We start from the raw sequence: 23,798 nt of genomic DNA, 5'->3' as shown, positions 1-23,798 counted from the left end.
CTGACCTTAACCCTATAGAAAATCTATGGGCTATTGTGAAGAGGAAGATGCGATACGCCAGACCCAACAATGCGGAAGAGCTGAAGGCCACTATCAGAGCAACCTGGGCTCTCATAACACCTGAGCAGTGCCACAGACTGATAGACTCCATGCCACGCCGCATTGCTGCAGTAATTCAGGCAAAAGGAGCCCCAACTAAGTATTGAGTGCTGTACATGCTCATACTTTTCATGTTCATACTTTTCAGTTGGCCAACATTTCTAAAAATCCTTTTTTTGTATTGGTCTTAAGTAATATTCTAATTTTCGGAGATACTGAATTTGGGATATTCATTAGTTGTCAGTTTTAATCATCACAATTAAATGAAATAAACATTTGAAATATATCAGTCTGTGTGTAATGAATGAATATAATATCCAAGTTTCACTTTCTGAATGGAATTACTGAAATAAACCAACTTTTTGATGATAATCTAATTATATGACCAGCACCTGTACTTGTCCTTGTCAGACGTGACTTATGAGTTCTCACCATTTCCCCCAAACACCTGACCAGCATCTGTTTAGCTGTGTGGCTTCACAGGTTCAACTGGTTTCTACAGGTGCTTACCATTTCCTGTTAAAGTGGCAGATACACACCTGAAGCTTCTCAGCTCAGGCAGCACACTCACAAACAGCGGTCATGCTGTCAGGACTTCCTGCTCTGCATCTCTGTGCAATCACACTGAGAAACAATATACAACAATCTGTTGTTCAGACAGCAAACATCTGACATGCTGTAACATTTTATTCATGCGACAGTGAAGGAGGATGAAAAGCTAAGCATTGCTCAAATGACAGCAAATCCATAAAAATGACGGGTTAGCATTTAAGTGGCAGCTCCGTTTCACAGCCGCAGGAATAATGACTGTTGTCCGTCAGGGTAAAGGAGGAAGTAGGGTGACGTTATCATAGAGCTAGAGTCCACAGGGGAACAACAAAACGCCGGAATTTAACAGAGGAGACTGCTGTTTGTTTCCACAGTCATGGCTCCCTAGCCTTAACCAAGGGTTTATGTTTCTAACCATGACAACTTGGTGCCTTAACCTTGATGAAATAGTGATTGTAACCCAAACTAGGATGTTTCCCTGAACCAAACCGTAAGCAGAGTGTCGAGGCAAACGGTGTCGCATCACACCGGTCATGCGTCTTTCTAGACAGCCAGACCCTGCACTAAGACTGCCTGCATCTGTCCTGTGCATTGTGAAAGTAATAGAATGTAGGTGAGTGACCCAACATGTCTGGAAATAGCAGTAAACATACAGTCAAAGTCTTTTATTTGAACTGCTCTAGCTGTCTTTGATAAAACCACAGACTGACTGTTGCTCTGCTGCACAGTCAAATGCGGTCAAATGCATTTAGCTTTATTAAATTGCATTACATTTATTTATCCAAAGCGACTTATAATAATTGCAACCCAACCGGTTAAACACAACCCACAATTTCCAAGAATCATGCAAATACATTAACTTCATCAAATTGAAGCTCAACTGCTTTAGTGCCACATTTCAGTACAGACGTGCAGTGTGAACAGTCTTCAGTCTGAAGGTGTGTTGAGTTCTGCTGTCCTGATGTCAGTGGGAGCTCGGTCCACCACTGTGGGGCCAGGACAGCAAATAGATGTGAATTTGTTTAGCGGCAGAGCCCCCCCCCCTTTATTGGCGGTAGTGGAGTGTAGCGGATGAGCTGGGGTGTCTGGTTTGATCAAGTCCTGGATATAGTATGGGCCTAAGCCATTTGCAGCACGGCAGACAAATACCTGTGTCTTCATGCTGCCACCCTTTACTACACAGTGGTGGGAAGGTTGTCGATTATTAAGGTATCCTGTTTAAAATATAATATTAGTGTAATTATTTCAATTACTTTGGTAATGTAACTTATTGCATTTAATTACTTTTCTAAATTTCTAATCAATGTTTTCAATTGTTAACTATTTTCAAACCTGGCAGAGTTAACCTTACAGCAGTACTCAACCCTTACTAATGTCAAATTCCTTTTAAAATCCTTTATCACATGAGTTAAGACTAAAATAATTTTATTTTGAAGAACAGCAACCACAAAGTCAGACTTCTTCAAACAACTGGATATGCACCAAGGTGTGCCATGTCTTCCCTACCTCATTTAATATGACTACTTGCAGTTACTGTATGCTGCATTCCTGCAGATGTCTCCTCAGGTTGGACATGGACATTTTCAACATCGATAGCCTTTTAACAGCTGGCAAAAATCTTTTGCAGTGCACTGTTATGGTTGAAACATTTTCTGCTTTCTGTATGAAATGTTTTTTAAATTTCCAGCACTGGAATGTGTTTTTAGCTGTAGACACTGGCAACTCTCAGACAGCTTGACAGGCAGTTTAACTGGCAGACGGGTGGAGCTTCAAATTCAAACAGGGGATCCAATCAGAAGCATCAGGACAGCATCAAACTTTACTAAACGGCTGTGGCTGGAAATGGCAAAGGAAGACACTGTGCACATGAAAACTTGCTAAGCAACTAAATTAATATTATTCTACATATAGCCGAGCTTTTCACAGAAAATATTCAGACGTAACCCCCATATAATCATTAACATTTTCATAAGTAACTAATTTGATTACACTTTTTTTGTCCTCCAGTAAGATTACATTAAATTAATTAATTAAATTAATAAATTACACACCACCATTCCATGTAAGTACTTACTCGCGAGTGAGCTTGAACCCATTTAGGCGCTGTGTGAAAACCAGTTTAGTTTTATCCACACCATGCCCATTTATAAATTCATCTTTTGCTAATTTGAGTTCAGATTATCAGCAGATTAGGTCAATCTTAGACCCGACCCATGTCATCAGAACACACACAGAAGTGTGAATGCAGACGTACTGTGAATTGTTCTTTAGACCAGTACATCTGAATGTTTTTTCCTGTAGAAGCCTCATCACGGTCTATCTAGCACACTCTGCAAAATAACAGCCATGCCTGGTAAATTATACTACTGATTTTGCTGTCCCATAACAAGTTGGATGAACGTGATCTACTAGGGTTGTTAATTATTCATCTATCAAATAATCAATTTCATCAGTATGAATCTACCGACACGGGGGGTGACTTCATTCAGACTTGAGTTCCAGCAGTATATTCAGCAGCGATCGGAGCCCATGTTACATGCTTTTCCTAAGACAGCAACATCTCTTAGAGGCATTTCTTACCTTTATGACACGTTTCAGTTCACCTAAACGCACCTCTTCCTCTACCTGCTGCCACCTTTACTACGCCTCTCAAAACTCACCACCCAAATATCTACGACTCAGCTCAGGCCTCCTGGAAATGCTTGGATTCTTAAATCAGAACTTGAGTTGGAGTACAAACATGTGTTCTGCATGTTGATCTAGCCCTCACACATGTACATCATAAATACACAGCTGCTTCTGTATTCACAAAAGACATTAGAGACAACTGTGCTGTTGCCACAGATAGAAATAGAACAATTCCCAAAACCAAGCCTCGCATCATTCTAAAGCTTGACACGAGACGAGACGTTTACACGACCTGTTTCTCTTTGACTGGGAGAAAATTATTATTATAATTATTATGATTACTGATGTTAGAAATACCTGGGAATTCTTTCACGATGACTTAACTGAAATTGTCAACAAGTATACCGCCCTCAGAAAGTACAGGGTAAAGGCCGACACAGGGTTCACTTCAGATTTATCCAGCTCACTGAGTGAAATGTGGCATGAAAAAGTCAGGAGAAAGAATCTTGACTCAGACTAGCTGCTTGTCAGGCAACTATGTGATGCATGCACTGTTGCAACTGGAAAAGCCAAGGCTGAACCAAAACTTCCAAACAATGTCCAAATGATCTAACAATTGTTTGTAATTTTGGAAGTCTATTAAATCCTCAGCTTGAAATAAAAGTAGTACGGAGCGCTGTTAAGGACTCTCTGATAAGGTTGAAGTGCTTGGTTGTTTTAATGATGATAGTCATGATATGGTAAGTCAATCCTTTACTTTTAACCCAGTCTCATACACACATAAGGCCTCCTCTCCTAAACAATTACAGGCCCGTCTCCAAAAGGACGGTCCTGGTTAAGGTTCTGGTTTGTGGGTGGACAACTAAACTATTCTTATCTGCTGACATCCAATTTTCAATCAGGTTTTAAAGAAAAACTCCCGCACACTGTCTAACATTAATTACCTGATGAAGGTCTAGTACCGAAACATTGTGCCAATATATATTTTTTGCAAGTTAGACAGTGTGGGAGAGTTGTATTTGCTACCCCCTCCAACGCACCTGTCTCTTGTCATAGAGTTGGCAAGTTATTTACTGTTCTGAATCAGGTTTTAGAAAAACACAGCACAACTACAGCAGCCCTAAAGGTAGTAAATGATTTTATTGAATCGTTAGGAATCAAGCTACAGTGTGCAGCCTTTCATCGACTCATCTCAGGCTCTGATACTGTGGATCATGTTATACTGAAGCAGGCAGCGCGAGCAGGCAGCAGGCAGCAGGCATCACTTCCAGCTCCCTCAGGGCGTGCCCCGGGGATCAGTCCTGGGACCGCTGCTATTCATTGTAAATATCAACAGTGCAGATCTGAATGTTTTAAATGCAAATTTCCACCTGCACGCCAGTGATTCTGTAATATGCTGCTCTGCACCTGCACTAAACAAGGCTCTTTGGCAGCTACACTCGTGTTTTCAAGTGCAAAATCAAAGCCACTCAACCCCCATCCCTCACCTACATCGCAGGTACATCTGGCTGTAAATGCTTTGATATCTTATAATTCTGTATTTGTTTAATTTGTTTTCATTTGACATTGTTTTATGTTGGTCTTTGGTCAGAAACTGTTATCTGTGCTGCCGCCCATCTTGGCCAAGATGCTCTGAAAAACCATTTTTAATCTCGTCTTGTACCCCGTGGTTAAATAAATTTAAAATGGTTTATCTCATGCATGTCCTCCAGAAAAGCCTCAAAGCTGCACCGTTTATTCATTAGTCATTTATATTAGGATTCAAATATTTACTTGACTTAATAACAGAGGTGTGGACTCGAGTCACAAATAAGATGACACTAGACTTGACTTCACAAAATCAAGAGATTTGCAATTTGACTTTAACACAAATGACTCTTCACTTCACCTGGACTTTTGACTCAAACTGACTTAACACCCTCATGGAAGCCCAAATATAAACTGTGAAAACTCTGCCCTTTTCTCCGTACAGGTTAATGCTTTATTCAAAGTATTTTTTTATTCTTAACTATCCTAAATTTGTTGAAGAGCACATTATGACTCATTTAGGACTTCAGACTTGATTTGGACTTGCCTGTCTCGACTTATCCATTTAATTGTTTGAACAAAAAAGAAAAATCATATATAGTTTTGATAATAGAACAATACAAGTTACTGATATCTGCAAGTGCTTTAAAGCTGGGGTAGGTAGTGCTTGAGAACCAGCAAGTGACAGCTAGATTTTCATAGTTTGAGTTCACCTATCACCAATTGGGGCAAAAACAAAAGTGTTGCATTTATAATTATGTTCAGTGTATGACAGTCCTGCGACAGCCACAGATACTGTTTGCGTCCGAGCATTTGATTTATTCATTGCTGTTGGAATGTAAAGAGAATTTCAACACAGAACAAACTGCTTCTGAAATAAACTGCCTGCCCCAGCTTGTGCTCATTTTATGAAATGTTGACAGTGACTCAGATTTCTTTTATTGAATCTTTTAACTTTAGAGGATTAGTGTCATGATCCAGCACAATCTGACTCTTTAACACAGCATAAAGCAAAAGAGCATTCACTGTGCTGTGCAGCAGCAATGTGGTGTTTCCAGTGTTTGCCAGAATAACTTATCTACTTTGCATCAAACACATTTAACATGAAATTCTTAAACTAGATTTAAGAAAACCAATGTGTGGGTTTGACTGTACAACATTCAGTACTGCATGGCGGCAGCAGGTTAACAGGGACAAAACACAGCAGCAGTGGAAGTTCATTATTTAAACAGTGGGTGTATCATGACGGTGCTCATGGCGGCGAGACACTTCTTTAGATTTGTTGTTGGGTGTGTTCACACATAAAACAGATATGACATGACGTTTTCTTCTCTTGTGCAGACGGTTGATAATGACTTGTGCTTGGAGCTCTGAGTTATGTCATGTTTTTATTGGTATTTTTGGAGAAGACCATAGGTTTTACAACAGATTTAATAATAATTCAGAGCTCTAGAGAGAGGGAGAGAGCCAGAGTATCATTCTACCATCGACTGTTGCCATCAGCTTCTTATATTGTCAACAGGCAAACTCCTAATCACCATAGGAAAACAAAAAGAAAAAACAAGAAAAAAATCCAACAGTTTTGATTTTTTAGTAAATAACATCCAGGGTTGCATCATTCAATTATTTCAGAAACAAAAAAGGGAGAACAGTTTTCAGGTTACATGTTTTAACATTTGCTTGGTAAAAGGAGGGAGTGAAATAATGAAGGAGTGAAAGGGGGAAGAGATGCTTTGAGATGTTTCCACTGGGAGAGAAAAACAGAGGGTCAGCTGACTATCTTCTTAACTTCGGCTTCCAAGGAAACCTTACAAAAAGTCAACACTGAAAGGAGGACAGACGGGGTGGAAGGGGGTATGTGTCTGGGGCGGGGGCAGGGGGCTACAGCCTCCACATCCAAAAAAACCTGCTTTTTCATTCTTCTTTTCTTTCGGAGTGCAGAGTTTTATTATATATACATATGAATATATAGATAACACAGCTGACAAAGGCGTGTGTAAATCTATACATTTCCATTACATAGATAGTTATTATGGAAGGAGACACAGACTTTCTGTTTGTCGCTTGTCCAGGAAGAGAGACTTGTTGGTCCTGGTCACCAACGCTTCTGCAGCTCTGCTCTGGGCAGAGGCCACTCAGAAACCTACAGACACAGAAACACAGGCAGCATCAATACCACAGCGTTCAGAAGCCCACAGACTGCTGTCAGAGACGCCGGCTCAGCACAACAGCCAGGCAGCAGGTCAGATCAGCGGTACATGGAAGACGAGCAACTGCCTCCTGAACAGGCGCAGGAGGAAATCACCACACAGGACAAACCCGAGTACAGTTCTTTAACTTTGTTTGAAACACATACTCTCCAGAACTGGCTCAGGTGAACACATCAGGAACTTATATCCCACTATCAGTGACAAATATTTTCTTCAGTTCACTTGAGTTTTTCAAGACATCAAGTTGCAAAACTTTACTCAAACCACGTGCCTGCACACAGAAGGAGCAGAGGTCCCAAAGCAGAAAGCCAGATACATGAAAAAATGTTTCCTGTTCTCAACAAGCTCCATGTTTCTGCAAAGACAATCAGGAAGAACACTCCGGTGTCTATACTTTTGGTGAGAGGGAAATCCTGCACACTTCTTTGTCTGGTCAGGCCATCTGTTATATCGCAACACTTTTCCTTGTTTGTGCTCGTTCATTAATCGCTGGTTCTTAAACTGAGAGACTCCCTTACTGTGACAGATGGTTACTACCTGACAGAACATGGACTTCAGTAGGAGAGGTGCGTCAGCACTTACACAAATTGTGGATGGCATGAAGGCAGATGAAAGACATCCCAGGTGCTGACCCATGTTACTGGAGTGTTTTCACTGCACTCTGTGGGAGCTGATGGCTCAGCTGTTAGCGCAGATACTATTCTACATTTTTGGATGTTGCCAGCATTTTAGCGTTTATCAATATCCTACAAAACTGGTCGATCTCAGAGATAAATTAAGCACACTGGACACTGTATTGAGAACAACTGATCCGGGTCAGTGCAATCAAACAAAGATATTCAGGTGGAGTGGTTGGATGACCGCATGTCCTATGTATAGGCAGAAAGCAGACTCTGAATGGCATTTCTGATCACAGCAGCTCAGTGCTGTTTGTAAGGCCTGCATCTGCACACAACAGTAACCCTACAGGCACATGGCAGAGGTGACAGTGTCTGCCTTCAGGTCAGGACATCAGAAATATCTGGCTAAGGAGGATTTTTTTCTGCAACATTGTGATGACAATTTAACAAATCTATACAGAATATAATTAATGTGCACAACAAAAAAAGAACGCTGGTGCAGGTTAACTACAGTGTGTATGATTTTTCCAGAATGTTTAGTTTAAAACATTCCAAAAAATGAACATGATCTGTAGAAAACTCAACAACTCTGACCTCATGCCAAAAACGTCTGTGTATTGTGATGCAGAGATATTTACTGAAGTTAGCATGCTAACCAGCTAGCCCTTTCCCGTCCTGTGTTATACCACATAGTAGTGAGTCTCTGTAGCGTCCAGTCTGCCCTCAGTCCAACATGAGGAGGAAGAAGTACAGCTGTCAGCGCTGCTGCACGAGCTGCTCTCTCTCCACACCAACATTCAGCATTTGCATTCACGAGTCACAAAACAGCAGGTGCACCTTTATGAAAAGGGTTCTGCACTGTCTGTGTATATAAGGATTGATTAACACATCAGGTTTCAGTATCAAAAGCATTTCTATCACCTTGATCTAACCAGGAAATCCTCACCAAGGTAAACAGCACAGGCACTATGGATGCTACAGTCAGGTTCATGACAATCCAAAAATGTTTTCCCTTTTAAATTAGGATTTGTTGAATAGTCTAAATTGAGAGGACGAATGCCACACATCTGCAACTACAGCAGTGCTGGAACAGTCTGGGTGGAAGCGTAACAGTGCCTGCTATAGCTACAACCTGATGACTTAACCATGCTGAAGAGCTGGGACTCACTTCGAAACCTATAAAGAAAGACTATCCAGTGGAGTCAGCGGTTCTCTCTCTCCACCATGCCACTGTTAAGAGTACTAAAAGGCTTCTACATGTGGATTCACAGTACGTATTATTGCCTGCTTCACATAAACAGTAGGTTTTGTGTTGAGCACCGTGGTAAATTCATGTGCGTGTTGGGAGGAGGGAGGATCTTTTAAGAGCCTCTGGCCTCAGGAGAAGTTTCCTTGTCAGGTACTGCTGCTCATGCTGACAGCAAACAGGCAGTCTTGTAGTGAAGGTGTGATTGTGCAATAATGCACGAGCAGCAGGACCAACAGGACATACATGTTAAACAATAAGCCCCGAAATGTACTCTCTCTAATCATTTACACCACTATGCACAACTTATTTCATTGTTTAGTTTCTGGACCACTGTGGTATTTTCTTTTAAAATGACTTCAAAATGTCTTTCTGCTAGCACACTGTTGGGGCTAACTCATTACTTTCTATAGGTGCACCAAAGCAAAATACTTCCTGCTACAATGACAGAAGATGCAGGAAGTACACAGCTACAGTGATTTTCATTTGGTTTGAGTAGGGTCTCATTTTTAACATCTGACAAAGAGCAGTTTAGGAGTTGAACTGGGTAAGTGACGAGTGGCTGTGCTAACTGCAGTTCAGACAGACTTAAAACTCACCAACAGTTACTCTCTGCTGTCCATCTATTTTTTAAATTAAAGTGAAAGCTATTAGAAGACAATTGACAATATGAGTCAGTACACCGGTTTAAACTGTATAACAGACTGACTCATTAGCCAGCTTTCCACTGTTATGTTCAAAGTGCCTGTGATATCTTTTGTCTGAACAAGGAAAGCAGCAGCGTGTCAACACTCCTGACTGTCCACACTGGACCTGTGAAAACCTAAACTCAGCAGCAAGCGCCAGTGGAACGACCACCTGGCCAACTTGTGAAGTGCAACTTAAACTCCTGACTTGACCAATCTCCAAATTTCAATCATCTGTTTTCTACTCTGTAAGTGTTTTGTCTATTGTTGATGTGTTTTGCACCTAGGGGTGGGCGCTATGGCCAAAAATGTTATCACAATAAAAACATACATACAAAATAGTCAAAGCACAAATACCCTTTGTTTAACATTAACCACATCCTGATGAGATTCTTAATTCACTGGTTGCAAGGCCGTTACAACAGATTGTCGTCAGGTGGCTGCTTTATCTGTAATGCTCTAATTAAGGCATATTGAAATTAGATCCTATGGTTACAAATAACCTTTTCAAACATACAGAACAACCTGACTGTAGAGCTGGCTTTGCTGCCCTCCTCACAACCAGGACTGGACCACCAGCTTTTATGAACTCTACTAGAGAAGACAATACTAGGGTAATAGCACTGATGTTTTATTAATTAATAAGGAGAAATGAACAAAAAGTCTGCAGTGTGCATGGAACTAGCTGCTACAGACTTACTGACCATTTAGCTTCTTGATCGCATATGCAGTAAAAAGGACATATTCTCCAACCATTAAAAGAGCTATTAATAAGCTAAATTAACAACAGGTGTCAGCAATTCCATACTTGCCTTCTAAATATAATTTCTTGGGCATAACACCCGACTGGACTTGTAAATATTGATTTGATTTAGATTTTTCTTCTGTTCGCTCACTTTGCATTTTGTTAATTGATAGATATAATCTAACATTCTTTTTTTGAAAGCATTCTTACTTTACAGCATTTTTTTTATTCTATTAGGCTAACTTCAGATATACTGAGAGAGATACATTGAGAGAGACAAAATACTTCCATCACGCAAAGTGAATAATTAAGTTATTAAATCCAAAATGCTGCTAAGTTCTTGGACTAAGCTCCTCTTTTTTTTCTCCATTCCATCAACATAAAAAATGTTATTTGACTTAGAATCAATGAAGGTAAGAATTTAAAAATTATATGAACCCCCCCCCCCCAAAAACAGATTGTGAAATCAATTATGCAACAGTGCTTCACCATTTCAGCAGCGTTTCCATCTTTTTGTTTGTGCGGCAGACCTGACTTCAAGTTTGCTGCTCAGGAGTGTGACCGTAGCAACGTCTGCATACAGTGACATCATGGGTATAGCCTTTATTCAGGTACTGAGGGACCAATATTCCTCAGGTTGTTGTTCCTAATGAGCCATACCTAGTCTCCATCTGCCTTACACCAGGTGTGGATCATGTGTGTGGTCACGGTCAATAGCAAGGAAGGTGTTAAGTAAGGAGGGGGAAACAATCAAGATATTTTCAACATTATCCAGTTAGGAAAGCGAATGTTAATAGAGAGACTGCAGAAGAGTCATAGGTTTGATCAGAGTGAGTTGGTCAGCATTAAAGCAGTGTCACAACGGAGAGAGCCCATTGTCCAGCCCCAACAAAGGAACAGAATAGCACGGCAGCAAAGTTAGTAGTCAAATTCCCCAAGGACGTCTTTGCTTCTGCAAGACAGACCAATTGTATCAAATTCTTTTGTTTTAGATTTTCTGTTCTTTTAGGGTGCCTCCTCAAACTTATAATGCTGTCAGGCTTCATCATTCCAACAGGAATAATAAGCTTTATTTGCTTTTGATTTCCAATTTGGTGTTTAACTCTTTTAAAAGGGGGCACTGGGGTGTGGGTTAGGGAATAAAACAATATTTAATAGTTCTAAATACAATACTGACTGAATATATGAGCAATTGGTGTCTGTAAAAAACGTCGCTTGGCTGTTTGCTACTAACCTTTCATGTTAGGCTTGGGTTTGTCAGTTTGCTTGCCTGTGGGGGTTTGTGCCTGCTGGCCCTGGCCCCCAGAGGAGGCCCCCTGCTGGGCAGCTTTCTGTTTCAGCATGGTCCAGTCAAATGTGTAGTCATACTGGTGGTTCAGAGTTCTAAAACACACAGAAACACATTATCAACACAATATTCCAAACTATCAGCTGTTTGAGACATGAAAAGACAACAGCGACAACAGCAGCAGAGTAAAAGAAGCGAGAGATGGAGGGGAAGAGGAGGGAAGAACTTAAATGAATGTCTTCAGTTATACTTAACCTCTTAACATTCCTGTAAAATTCATGCAAAATGCCTATTCAAGCCATATCCAAAGTAAATTGAATGTAGTTCTTGAACATTTGGAGTATCTGCCTGGTTTTGGGCTTCTCTGAAAGATAACACTCTGGGAGTGCCTAACCCAAAAGTCAGAATGATTGTAAGTGCTACTGGAATGATAACGTAAAGTTTAAAATGCTTGCAGACAACTATAGCTGGAAAACATTGAAGGCTGTGAAAGGGACATGTGAGCTCCTATTGGGTCGGATTTTGTGTCACTCGAAAGGTTAGAGTTCAGCGGCTAATTTGCATGCGAGCGTATCGTAGTTGTTTACATTCAAATCGGCGTTATTACGGTTATAATGACAAACAAGCCATGTCTGCCGGCAAATATGAAACGATGCGGCAGCCATCCCTGGGAATTTATTGATGGAATAATGTGTTTTGGACTAAATGTTTTTACTGGATTGGATCGTCTGGACCTTTGACAACATAACAACTAGGACCTGGCGGCCAGTGGGCGGGCCGTTGGAATGTTAAGAGGTTAATGCGGCTGCTTTGTCCATGTATTGAATTTCCAGATATAACAATGAACAAAAAGAAAAACAGTGACAAAAAAGGGAAAGTGGAGCATTCAGATGCCGTTTTACTTAACTCGTGAACAAAAGTGATGAAATCAGCAACAGATGTCAGAACCTATATGAATATATGTTGCTGTTGCAGATGTGGATAGCGGCTTTTAAGCAGCATAAACTCAAGCTCAAAAAATAGAAACGTTGCTGCTGTAGTTTGTCAAACTTGTGGATTTACCATTAAAGGGAAAATTGGATGTCCAGTCCGTGTGGATGGTAAATGTCGTCCATTAAAGCAATACATTTCTCAGTGTGTGCTGTATTGACAGAGAAAACTGAGTTCACCAAGTAGTTCTCTCTGCATCCAACGCCATAACAGAGTTGGCGGTATTGAAAAACTGTGGGCTACTTCAGCTTGGATTTCTAGCTTCCTCCTCTGGGTAGCAGGGGACGCGCTCTAGATGCAGCTCTCTTCACTCGCTTTTCAAATCAGCTACGCTTCCATCAGCAGAAATGGCATCCCAAAATGTGAGTGCAGAGAATAAGCCAGTGAAGAAATGCAGCCGAGACGCCGGGGCCGCTGCTGCATTATGGTGCTTTCAGATCAACCGCGAATTTTCGCGTCGCGACGCTTTCCTCGCCTGAGTACATTCGCTGCAAGTGTTCACACACACACACACAACGCAAGAAGGCGATTTTACGTGAATAAACACAACTCGCAATTACTACAACTGTATGAACCCGAAAACATTTTGCTGTGATTATATAGCCATAAATGGATCAAACTGATGCCTAAATAACTACAACATGATGCAGATTTGTTAAACATATGAATTCATGCTTTGTCAGGTCTGTCAGCAAGACAGCAGGACAAAACTTCTAAAATGTTTTGTTTTCTGAATGGAGTTTGGTCACAGTAAAATACAATGATAGCTGGAATAAAGTTACATACACATGTTTTCTGAACTCACCAGGTAGTTCAACCTCCTCGCTTTCTTTTCTCCAAATAATGTCCAGTTTTGTCTGGTTTTTATATAAATATGAAGTCATACTCCGACAGAGTTCAATTCAGTTTTATTTATATAGCGCCAAATCACAACAACAGTTATCTCACAGCGCTTTTCATAAAAGAGCAGGTCTAGACCGTACTCTGTGATGATATTTACAGAAGCCCAACAGTTCCCACCAAGAGCAGCACTAGGCGACAGAGGCAAGGAAAAACTTCCTTTTAAGAGGCAGAAACCTCGAGCAGAACCATGGCTCAAGGTGGGCGGCCATCTGCCTCGACCGGTTGGATTATAATCGATTGGTGGATTAATGCTTGTACTGATTGGTCTGACAGAGGCGCTGATTGTACCCGCTGTGGTGATTGTATCTTGAAATTGTTTGCATTGGTCGAATCACGGGGATCTTAGCTTTCAAACAGTGTATCATATGAATATGAAGTTAATATATCAGCTGTGTGCACATAACACACACATTCCAGTGCACTTGTGTTGTTAGCGTCAGAGTTAATGACGCCAACAACAACACTGGAACCGGATGTGCACGGAAGCTAGCTGCTGAGAAGCTCCAGTGAAGATAAATCAATGTTGAAATCCCAAAAACTAAAGTAAAAAGCTAATTTAATAAAAGTTATCTCCGAGCTCCTCCCGCAAGTAAACGGCGTAGTTGTCAGAGCAGAATCCAACCGATTATGCGTGTTTATTTGTCTAATGGTTGGAGCGCCTGCTCCCTGCTCCTCTTCCCCAAGTTTAGCAGCTCTCAGCCGGCCAGCATATTTTCAATCCCCCGCTCTGCCTGGTCCTCTTCACACAACGCTCTGAAGCCTCGGTGACGTACAATCACTGATAGGCTATCACGACTCAGCGTCATGCGACTTCTTCGCTTGACTTGAAAATATTCAACTCACGCGAATTCCTTCACGTTGCCTTTACGTCGCTGGCCCCATCCCCTTCACGTCGTTTTGCGCCGCCCAACAGGAAATCGCGGCTCTAGGCGTCTTTGCATTGACTTTGTATGTAAACTCACCGGCCCGAACGCTCGCTTCGCTTTTGGTCTGAAAGCACCATTAGCTGTGCAAGAAGATATGGTGGGCCGGGACCCTCCAGAACCTGAGTGCCAAGATCAAACAGGACTGGTGGTACCTTTGCTCAAAAAGCTCTCGGAATCATTCAGTTACAAAGAATTTCAGCATGGGCAGTCACCAAGCCTGTGAAAGCCAGAGTGTGCGTTACTATGCATGATAGTTTTACTCCTCTCTTGGACAGAGGTGTGCTGGAGACCTTCTTCAGGATCCCAAAGATAAACTGGAAACGACAACCGCGACCAGCAGGCTCGAGAGGGCAGATAACCACTGAGTGAGAGATGTTGTGGCCAACAGTTAATGTTAAAGGCTAGCAGGCTGGGGCAATGTTGGACTAATCTGCTCTGAGGAATTAATCGCTTCAGTGGACTAAGTTTACCATCCACACTGACTGGAGAGCCACATTAGGTGCAAGTCTTCCCTTTAACTGTACTGCTGTGATGGCAACAGTCATTTTAGCCAGCACAAGTTACAGATGGGAGTAACCTATAAAAACTGTCCTACTTTGCAAACTTGTTCTTACAAGTAAGATAATTTTGTAGATTGAAGATTTATTTGTCACATTACAGCAGTTTGTAAAGTGAAGGTGAGATTGTAACTCCCTTCTGCTACGTAGCAGACAATATACATTAATATAAAAGCAAATATAAAAATGATAAACAGAAATAAACTATTCAGTGGAGCAGTGCTTATGATAAATTTGAGCTTAAAAGTCTGATAGCTTGGGGGAAAAAGCTGCTTTGCAGTCTGGTGGTGCGTCAGCAGAAACTTCTACAGTAAGTAGTACAGAGGACAGACCTGCATCAGCGCTGGTATCAAAACTGGCCATACAAAAATTGCCTTCTTCCTTAAGTATGTGTGTTTACCTGAAGAGGATGCGGAACAGTTGGCGCAGGTACATGTAGTCTGGAGCCTCCTCAAAGCGCAAGCCACGGCAGTAGTTCAGATACATGGCAAACTCTGCTGGGAAACCCTGGGAACATGCATTCATAACAAGTAAGTTGTGTGGATGTGAAGCTAGCCAACTTTCACCACTGCGCCTGTTTATTATGTTCTTACCTTACAGAGGACCTCCACAGGGGTGGACATTTTCTTCTCTGAGATCTTCTCATACTTCTGCTTCTTTGTGGCAGCCTGACAAACACAAAAACATGAAATGCTACTAGCAACATACCATGACTGAAATGTCTCTTTATACCCTCTGACGCCAACACCATGACTGTGCAGTATCTGCATTACTATTTCTGTCCCATAACAAGTAGAGATGCACCCATTGATTTTCAGCTTGATCAGCCATGACCGGTGAATTGGTACTGATCTAAATCACATGTAATCCTGTGTCGGCCAGATTTACCGTGGTTCCTGTCACCTGCACAAAAGCACAGACCGTAACCAACTATTGCAGTAGTCTATATTTGGTGACCCCTTTTAGCGCTTTGCAGAGAAACAGACATTCTCTGGTACTATGTTGGAAGACTTGGACATGGTGGATATTTTCCAGCACAGGCCAGGTAAAGCAACTGAACACACCTGTTGGTGCTGATGGCATTGAGTACCATGGTGGTCTTCATCATTCTGATAGGCTACACCACTTACAATAAGCCTCCTCCACACAGCTCACTTTCTGCTGTTAAAACAGGACGATGTGCGCTTTTTGGGTGACTTTATAAAACTGCTGAGAAATAAAGTTAACAGAGCAGACAGATAAGTTATTTAATAGTCTAACTGGGATCTAATAAAGAAAATATTTTTTCATTAAAAGAAAAGTTTAAAAAAAATGTTAGTGTATGTTGTCAATTATCATTCTTAGAGCAATTGGAATCAGCAGGTCAGACTTTTAAACTTGAAAATTGGCCAGAAAAATTACAATCGGTGCATCTCTAGTATAGACCATATACAGTAAAACACCAATGTGTCAAATAAAATACAACACACTTTAAAAATCTGACAAAAAAAGACGAGAAGGAAAAACAGTTTGAGAATAGGGGTCAGTCACATCCAGAGTTATATGTTCATACCTTTAATCCCTGCCATGGCAGACTGGTTCTGTTGAAGTACATCAGCACGTAGCCTAGTGACTCCATGTCATCACGGCGACTGCAGACGGCAATAATGTTAGTTGTTCAGTAAACAAGCAGGGCCACTGCCCTAAAAATAATGTACAGTAGATGTTGCTTTGATTGCAGGGATGGAATTTCAAACTCTCAGTGGAAGGCTGGCTGCACCAGTGTGCTTTCCTCAACTGCGCAACCACTTCCCATGTTTTCAAACACCAAGTCCAAACACATTTCAATTACTGGCTTGATTTCTTTCTCACAAGAAAACAAAAGTCCAATTATTTTCTTTGATAATCAAACATTTAATGTGCACAGACCTCTGTTCAATGCCCAGGTGTGCATTGATGGAGGCATAGCGTGCTGTGCCAGTCAGGTTCTTGTCTTCTCTGTAGGGGATGTGCTGTCGTGTTCGGTTGTCTCTGTACTTCTTCGCCAAACCAAAGTCAATAAGGAACAACTGACAGAGAGGGAGAGAACACATGGTGGTTATCGGTCAGTGACACCCCACAGAGCAGTGATAACAATCCAGAAGTTCACCAGAAGTGAAGATGCACAAAATGATTTTCTTCATTTAAGACACAGAAATTAGCTGAGTCCTGCTGTAAAACACGAATGTCAAAAACATTATTGCATTGATTGGCGAGATCCTTGTGTAGACATTAACAAGTACAAGGGGAAGTGTCACAACTACGTCCCTGAAAAATGAAGTCTGTGCACCGTAGTAAAACTAGCCAACATCCAGATTTATTCTGTGAAAGCTGCATCATGTAAATTTACCTTCACTTCATTATTGTAAAGTATGAGCACAATGTTTTCTGTTAACCAGTACAGAACCTTTAAGATCCAAATGTAGTACAAACTGAAGTTATGATTCCATTACAACACAATGTTTATAGGCTGTGAGACCACACCCAGTCAAAACTGTTTAGTTTTAGTTTGAGGCTATGTTATTAACACGATTTCCGCAGATTCAGCAGTTGAATACTGTTAGCAATCTGCTAATCCACTAAATGATCGACTGTGAGGCTCAAGCTGCTCAGTTTCAATTTCCTAAGATTGTAAATGGTAGCTTGTCCAGTTAAGCAGCTGCTGCTTTTTGTTGGACCCTCCAACAATTATGCCACTTAGTTAAACTCTAATTCTGAGAGGTTGTGTTATGTGGGTAATCATGTGCAGTGTCTGATTCTTTTTTCCAATGGTATGCTCAGTGACAATGCAGAAGTTGAGCATTTCCCGAACAAGCAGGCCAAAAAGACACATTCAAACCACGCCAACCTCACCATGCCTTTGTGTTTCAGCAGGGCACAAAATGACAGGCTGAGGGCTCTGCCTTCATGTCGTCCTCTCATCCACCTGCACACTACCTCAACATAAAGACAAGCCCTTTTGGCCCATCACCCACAGCTAGTCAATGTTTGCCAAAACAGTCACTGTGAAAAGCAATGTGTTACTGGTGTAAAGTCCGGAGAACACACCTCTGCAGTTCGGCCAGTACAAGATTAATGTCACACTCCACCTTCCAGGTTTTACGCTGCTTTTAAAACCAAATCAGCTGTTCTTGGTCAATCTAGATCAGTCTGTAGATCTCTAGAAGAGGTACATTTAGTGATCATTTCATCATCTTCAACCTGAAGTAAGAGCTCCCAAAAGTGCCACCTTGTATTAATATCTGTCATCCTAATAACTTTCATGGTATGTGCCATCTGTTTGTGAATGTAAACATGTTTTACATTAATGTTTTTTCATACATTAATCATCTGTTGCTATTAAGTTAAACAACCAAATAATGCATTATGGAGAAAACCCACTGAAAAAGCTGGGGCTGGACCATAAGTCAAATATATTTGACATATTCAAATATCAATTAATGTGCAATATAGCAGAAGTCCATATCGTTATTTCTGAGTTTTCAGTGTTTCCGCTGGTCTCTGCTGAGGAATAGTTAACTGTTACATTACTCAGTCAGCTGTAAGGTGTGTAGATGAGCTCAGGTTGCATAATTCAGTTAGTGAAAGGCTGTGCTGCCACAAAAAAAACCCCAACAAAAAACAAACAAACAAACAGATAAAAGTCCCCGTTTATGTAACATTACTACGGTGTTTTCTACTCTTCACAGCAGATTCGGTCCACATCGTGAACAGCTAGCTAGTTAGCAGCTAGAGCCACCAATTTTTGTTTTTCAATGCTTATCGTCATCTGACCACTTGGTTTACTCTACTCTCTGCAGTGAGAAGCACACGATGCCGTAGTAACATTACATTACCAGGGACTCTTCTGGGGCAGCAAACAACACACAGCCTTTCACAAAGTATTATACTGCAGCCTGAGCTTATCTACACACTTTATGGCTGTCTAGAGTAAGGTACCCCCCCCCCCAAAAAAAAAAACACACTGGGAAAGACTCACTATCAACAAACCTGCCAGACTCCGTCACACACAGGTTACCCACTAGGGCACCTTCCTTAAAGGAGAAGGCAGATAACACACAGGTGCCGTTAGAGTGGGGGTGTGCTAACCAGAGGTTAAGTATTCTGATCCATTAACCACAAGTGCTAATATCAACCTCACTTTGAAAATGTGTGTTGCATTTTACCGCTGTAGATGTTTACGGTTGAGCTCATAACTATGTTTTATACTGTTGGGTGGTGTAATCTGCAGCAATGCATCATATTCTACATCCTGTTTGCACTGTGTAGACAACGTGTAGCTCAAGATTTATAGTTTATATTGCAGCACAGCCAAAAAATACAGATATATTTATAAGCCGCATTACCCAGCCGTAACTGAAGCTAGCACAACATGGAGACCGCAACTTTTGACTCCCACTTTGCACAGTATATGGAACATGCGAGGACCAAATGTGACCATCTGAGAGTTTAGGTGCACTTCCTCCCCGGTACACCTGAAGTACATCACTATACCGGCCAGTAGTGTCAAACAATTGTCAAATTACTCACTCATATTGTTCAAGCTGTGACTTATGGGCATTTTAAAGGTACTTGCATTTTGTTTTAAGCTCTGAATGGAGCTAAGCTGTCTAGTTTGTGTAATTTAGGCTGGCTAAGATGTATTGACAGGGCTGCCAATGGGTACTTTCCTTGACACAATTTCAACAACTCATTGGGCACCATAAATAAAATTGAAATAAAAACTCTTTCAACATGGAAAATCCAGTTAATGCTTTACAGATTGAACCAAGTATGGACAGCAGAAGCACAAGCAGCAGCAGCAAATATGAGAGGCCAATACCTGGTAAAGCTTTGATATTTACATTGGCCTGAGAATCGCCTTATTAGTCTAAAAGTTTGTAGCTTAATGATAAAAACCCTGTGAGGCTAATGCTAAATGAATGTGAGTTCTTATGACACCCATGGGAAAATTTGTTAGTGAAAAAGAACATGGTCCTTAAAGATTCTGGCAGAATATATTTAATCAATTTGTGTTAGCATTTTCACAGTTAAATCAGGGTATATTCGGGAATCCTTAAGTAAAATTCAATACTTTTTAAAACCTTAACATATTTTAAAACTGCCGCGCCACTTTGAGCTGTAACCGGTTAAGTCAGAAACACCTTTAAAAAGGGGGTTGTGTAAATTTTTAGAACAATAACTTTAGTAAAACATAACATCTATATAGAACAAGATGAACATGTTGGTCTCAGGAAGAGGCGGCTAAAAGCAGCACGTATTAGCACAATGGCATCCTGACTCTGGCTAAATCTACATCTGTCTGCTGCAGACGATCCATCCACAACCTGGAGGAGGAACTAGTATAAATGTGTATTAGCATTATGAGTGTATAAGCATAAAAGTATATTGTTAATATAATAGTACATAACAGTTTGATATTAATGTTATCTATATGAAGTTACTATATTCATTATAATTTCATAGTACTGTGATTAGCTTACCACTACTATAATATTAGTTACAGTTATAGCTGTTTCATTTTGGGTTTTTTTTTAATTCATTAACTGTGCAAGAAAAATACTCTACATGGTAGTAGTTAGTTTGCAAATTTAATTTTAAGAAGCCTACTAATGCGTCAATCATAACCATTTATGCAGGACGATGACTTTTTATTTTTTTTTAAATGTCCCGCTCCATTCAGGCTGTGATTGATCTGCTCACAAAAAGTGACATTGACAAGCACATCGGCTTTATGAACAGTTGAACGTGTTTCACTAAAAAGCACTGATGTAGCTTAATAGCCAGCTAACGTTAGCCAATCCCATACGCTGCTTATATTTCCCTGTTGTCTTCCGTCTTACCGCTTCACCTGCTGACGGCGCGCATCATGTTTTTGAGTAACAGGGCTGTTGAAGCGGCCACAGAGCTCAGTCAGACTATGTTTTGAACGATTAGCATTGGGGGTCCGGCCTGGTGGAAGATTACAGTCGGTTGTGCTCGTCAATCAGTTTTGTGGTTCGCACGGATCTACTTTTAGGGGCGTATGAGAGTGAAAACAGTCACACGGTAGATCCCTGCGCCTAATGTTACACAGCAGAATCACACAGCCGCTAAAGTTGCGTCCTGACCATCAAGTTTTTGGCTATGTAATATAAATAAATACCTTCACCCACACTTTTAGCATACAAACTGTTTGGGCAAAAAGGATTTTCACATTGACAAAAATATCTACAAAATTTAATACCTTGTTAAATGGAGATTAAGACATACTTTTTAATGGCCTTAATTTTCGCAAAATTGATTACCTTTTTAAGAGTTTTAAGACCTCGCGGTCACCCTATAAATGGTGCCTTAGTTTAGGCTGTTTGGCAATGGACTGCATGAAGGGAAAGTGACAGTTTACTCTGACTTTTTGAAGCAGCTTCACAGTAGTGAAGCTTCTCTTTGTATCTTTGTGAGTAACTTCACACTTTCATCTAAGTGGTAGCTTGGCTGTGCTTCACCTACATACAAGCTGGGCAAACACTTTACATTTATTTTTTTTTTTTAGAAGTTTCTCACACGAATACAGGCAAAGTACCTTTAAGATGATTTTTTTTAGTGTTTGTTTTGTACTAAACATTTTATTAAATTTATTATTGGCAAGAGTCATGCAAACAAATCTATACATTTTGATGTACCGTCTACATGGCAGTATGTTAGGATTACATCATTACTCGTCTATACGTTGTATAATAACATTCTTTGTCAGCTTGCCTGCTATCTAATGACATATGGATCAGCTTAAATGAAGTTCAATACTGTCTTAGCTCTGAGATCGGGTTTTATTTTAGTTTAATGTGAATGACTATAGAATTAATTTTTGCATGTCACTACTCAGACCAAACATCACATTAAGAGAGACAGGAACTGGCTTTTATAGTAGCTAAGAATCCATGATTAAAAGGGACTAGGACCCCTTGTAACAACAAATAGGGAGAATAGCTAATCCCTAGCAACGCTGATGGAAAGTTTGCTTTCCTCTCCCACTGTTCATGAAGTGCACACTGGATGGAGGAGTACATAACATTGGGAATTATGAGTGCAAGATGGGTGCTGGTGGTCTGATTCACTTTAAACCAGTGTAGTTAGGTATGATTGCAAAGCGACAACTGCTGTTGTGAGGCAGCTGGTGTTGTGGTAAAGGTCACACCTGGTTTAATCCTGAGAAAGATGGGTCCTGAGAAGAGCTAACAGCCAAGCTTCTTTTCCTCTTCCCCACTGACGAGTCTAAACACTAGGGCAGACAGTAGAGGGGTAGGGGTCAAAATCACACAGCCTCTATCCACCTTCAGTCACAGTTAGCATGAGTACAACAGGCACTTCGGGTTGCACCCACATGGTTTGCTCCCTTTGATACGACTAACAGTGTCCTGTACAGCTAGGATAGGCACCTTCTGTACATCCAAGGCTGGACCTACACAGGCTAAAAATGTGGTACAGATATGATCATTCGGGCCATCAGTCTAGAAGAAACCACATGACTTGCGATTTTCTTCTGTCAGGACAGCCATGGAAAGATCAATCCTGTACAACAAGAAGCCAAAGGTGTCTCTGGAGACGTGGAGATGAAACTTCAATATCATGTCTGTCAGTGACAATAAAGGCCAGTGCAGACAGGCAACACCATGGCTCAGAAAAGACCTGGGGGGGAGGGAGGGGGACTTGAGCAGCAGATGGTAAAGAGCCCATGGTTGTCCATCCTTCAGAACAAAGAATGCATAGAAATAGCTAATAACAAAGGAGGCTTTAAGAGGCCTCTAAGAGTGATTGCCTTAAGTAGAAATTATTAACCAGGTAGTACGCGTGCCAGCACTAACAGGGAGAGTTCCTGTCTCTTGCTTACATGAAAACTTATACACAACTTCATAGACAGATAATGGGTTAAATGTGTACTAGAGTTGGGTTAGTATTGGACAAAAGTGGCTAATAAACCAGCTGTACCTCTCACACTAGCAACAGTGTGTGTCACGTTAAGATGTCCTCTGACGTTCTGTAGCCTTACCTTACTCAAACTGTCAGCCTGTGATGGACAAAAGCTCCACACACACGGTTAACTGGAAAATAATGTGCTGTTCTGTTGCAGAGCTCAATAGTAGGGAACTGTTAAGATTGTATTGATACCAATTTCATTCTTGATTCTGCTCATCGGCCCCAGACTAACTTTTTTTTTTTTTTACTAGGAGCACTGAAGCCACTAACTGAATATTTTAAGAGCGCAGGCAGAAAATTAAGGAGCGCACACTTTAAAACAACTTGTGACGCAATTTTCCCCATTTTACTGATAAGTGCTTTGGTAATTAATACAGAAACTCCAATGTGCCGTTTTATTTTACTTCACAGTCACAATTAATTGATTGGTGCTTAATAAATGCACATACTGTAAGTGGCCATGCCATTTCATTTCTGTATCTGTCTCTTCATATTTTATGTCTTAAGCTGCTGTTGTGCTTCATTAACATGTCGTGTTTAAACTGTACGGTGCCAGTTGCCTCAGCAAACTTGGTTTTCCCCACATATTGTGGACCACATCTAGTGCAGCAGATACAGGTCATGGTGTTGGTGTTTTTGCTAAATCTAAGCCATGTAAACTCCCTCAGCCACGGGCGGACTGGCACAATAATTTAGGTCGGGAATTTGACTTCATCCTAGGCCAGCCAGTTCACACAAACCACCAGACCGCTCATTTTAAAGACAAACTATTAGTTGATGTAACGGGTACCAAACAAGGTATAGATTTAGTCACAATGTTCATCTGGGTAGAAAGCTATCCACATTAGAAAAA

General features: G+C 40.9%; 1 protein-coding gene across 4 annotated transcripts in view; it reads right to left on the bottom strand.

Annotated features, from left to right (window-relative positions):
* Positions 1–6,178: 6,178 nt before the first annotated feature.
* csnk1a1 (casein kinase 1, alpha 1) overlaps positions 6,179–23,798 on the bottom strand; it is a 35,798-nt gene continuing 18,178 nt past the window's right edge. Inside the window, exons 5-11 of one of the 4 annotated variants that reach the window (XM_046029832.1) lie at positions 22,167–22,250; positions 16,883–17,022; positions 16,527–16,605; positions 15,568–15,642; positions 15,375–15,481; positions 11,545–11,693; positions 6,179–6,946 (exon numbers count right to left, since the gene is read on the bottom strand). In XM_046029832.1, the coding sequence (XP_045885788.1) occupies positions 6,939–6,946; positions 11,545–11,693; positions 15,375–15,481; positions 15,568–15,642; positions 16,527–16,605; positions 16,883–17,022; positions 22,167–22,250 (642 nt within the window). In that variant the 3' untranslated portion in view covers positions 6,179–6,938. Of the gene's footprint in view, positions 6,947–11,539; positions 11,694–15,374; positions 15,482–15,567; positions 15,643–16,526; positions 16,606–16,882; positions 17,023–22,166; positions 22,251–23,798 lie in introns of those variants that run through there. The other 3 variants (XM_046029834.1, XM_046029835.1, XM_046029833.1) reach the window with 3 other exon arrangements.

This window comes from Micropterus dolomieu, linkage group LG19 (genome assembly GCF_021292245.1).
Source record: "Micropterus dolomieu isolate WLL.071019.BEF.003 ecotype Adirondacks linkage group LG19, ASM2129224v1, whole genome shotgun sequence".
Lineage (NCBI taxonomy): Eukaryota > Metazoa > Chordata > Actinopteri > Centrarchiformes > Centrarchidae > Micropterus > Micropterus dolomieu.
This window is presented reverse-complemented; position numbering and strand designations above follow the sequence as displayed.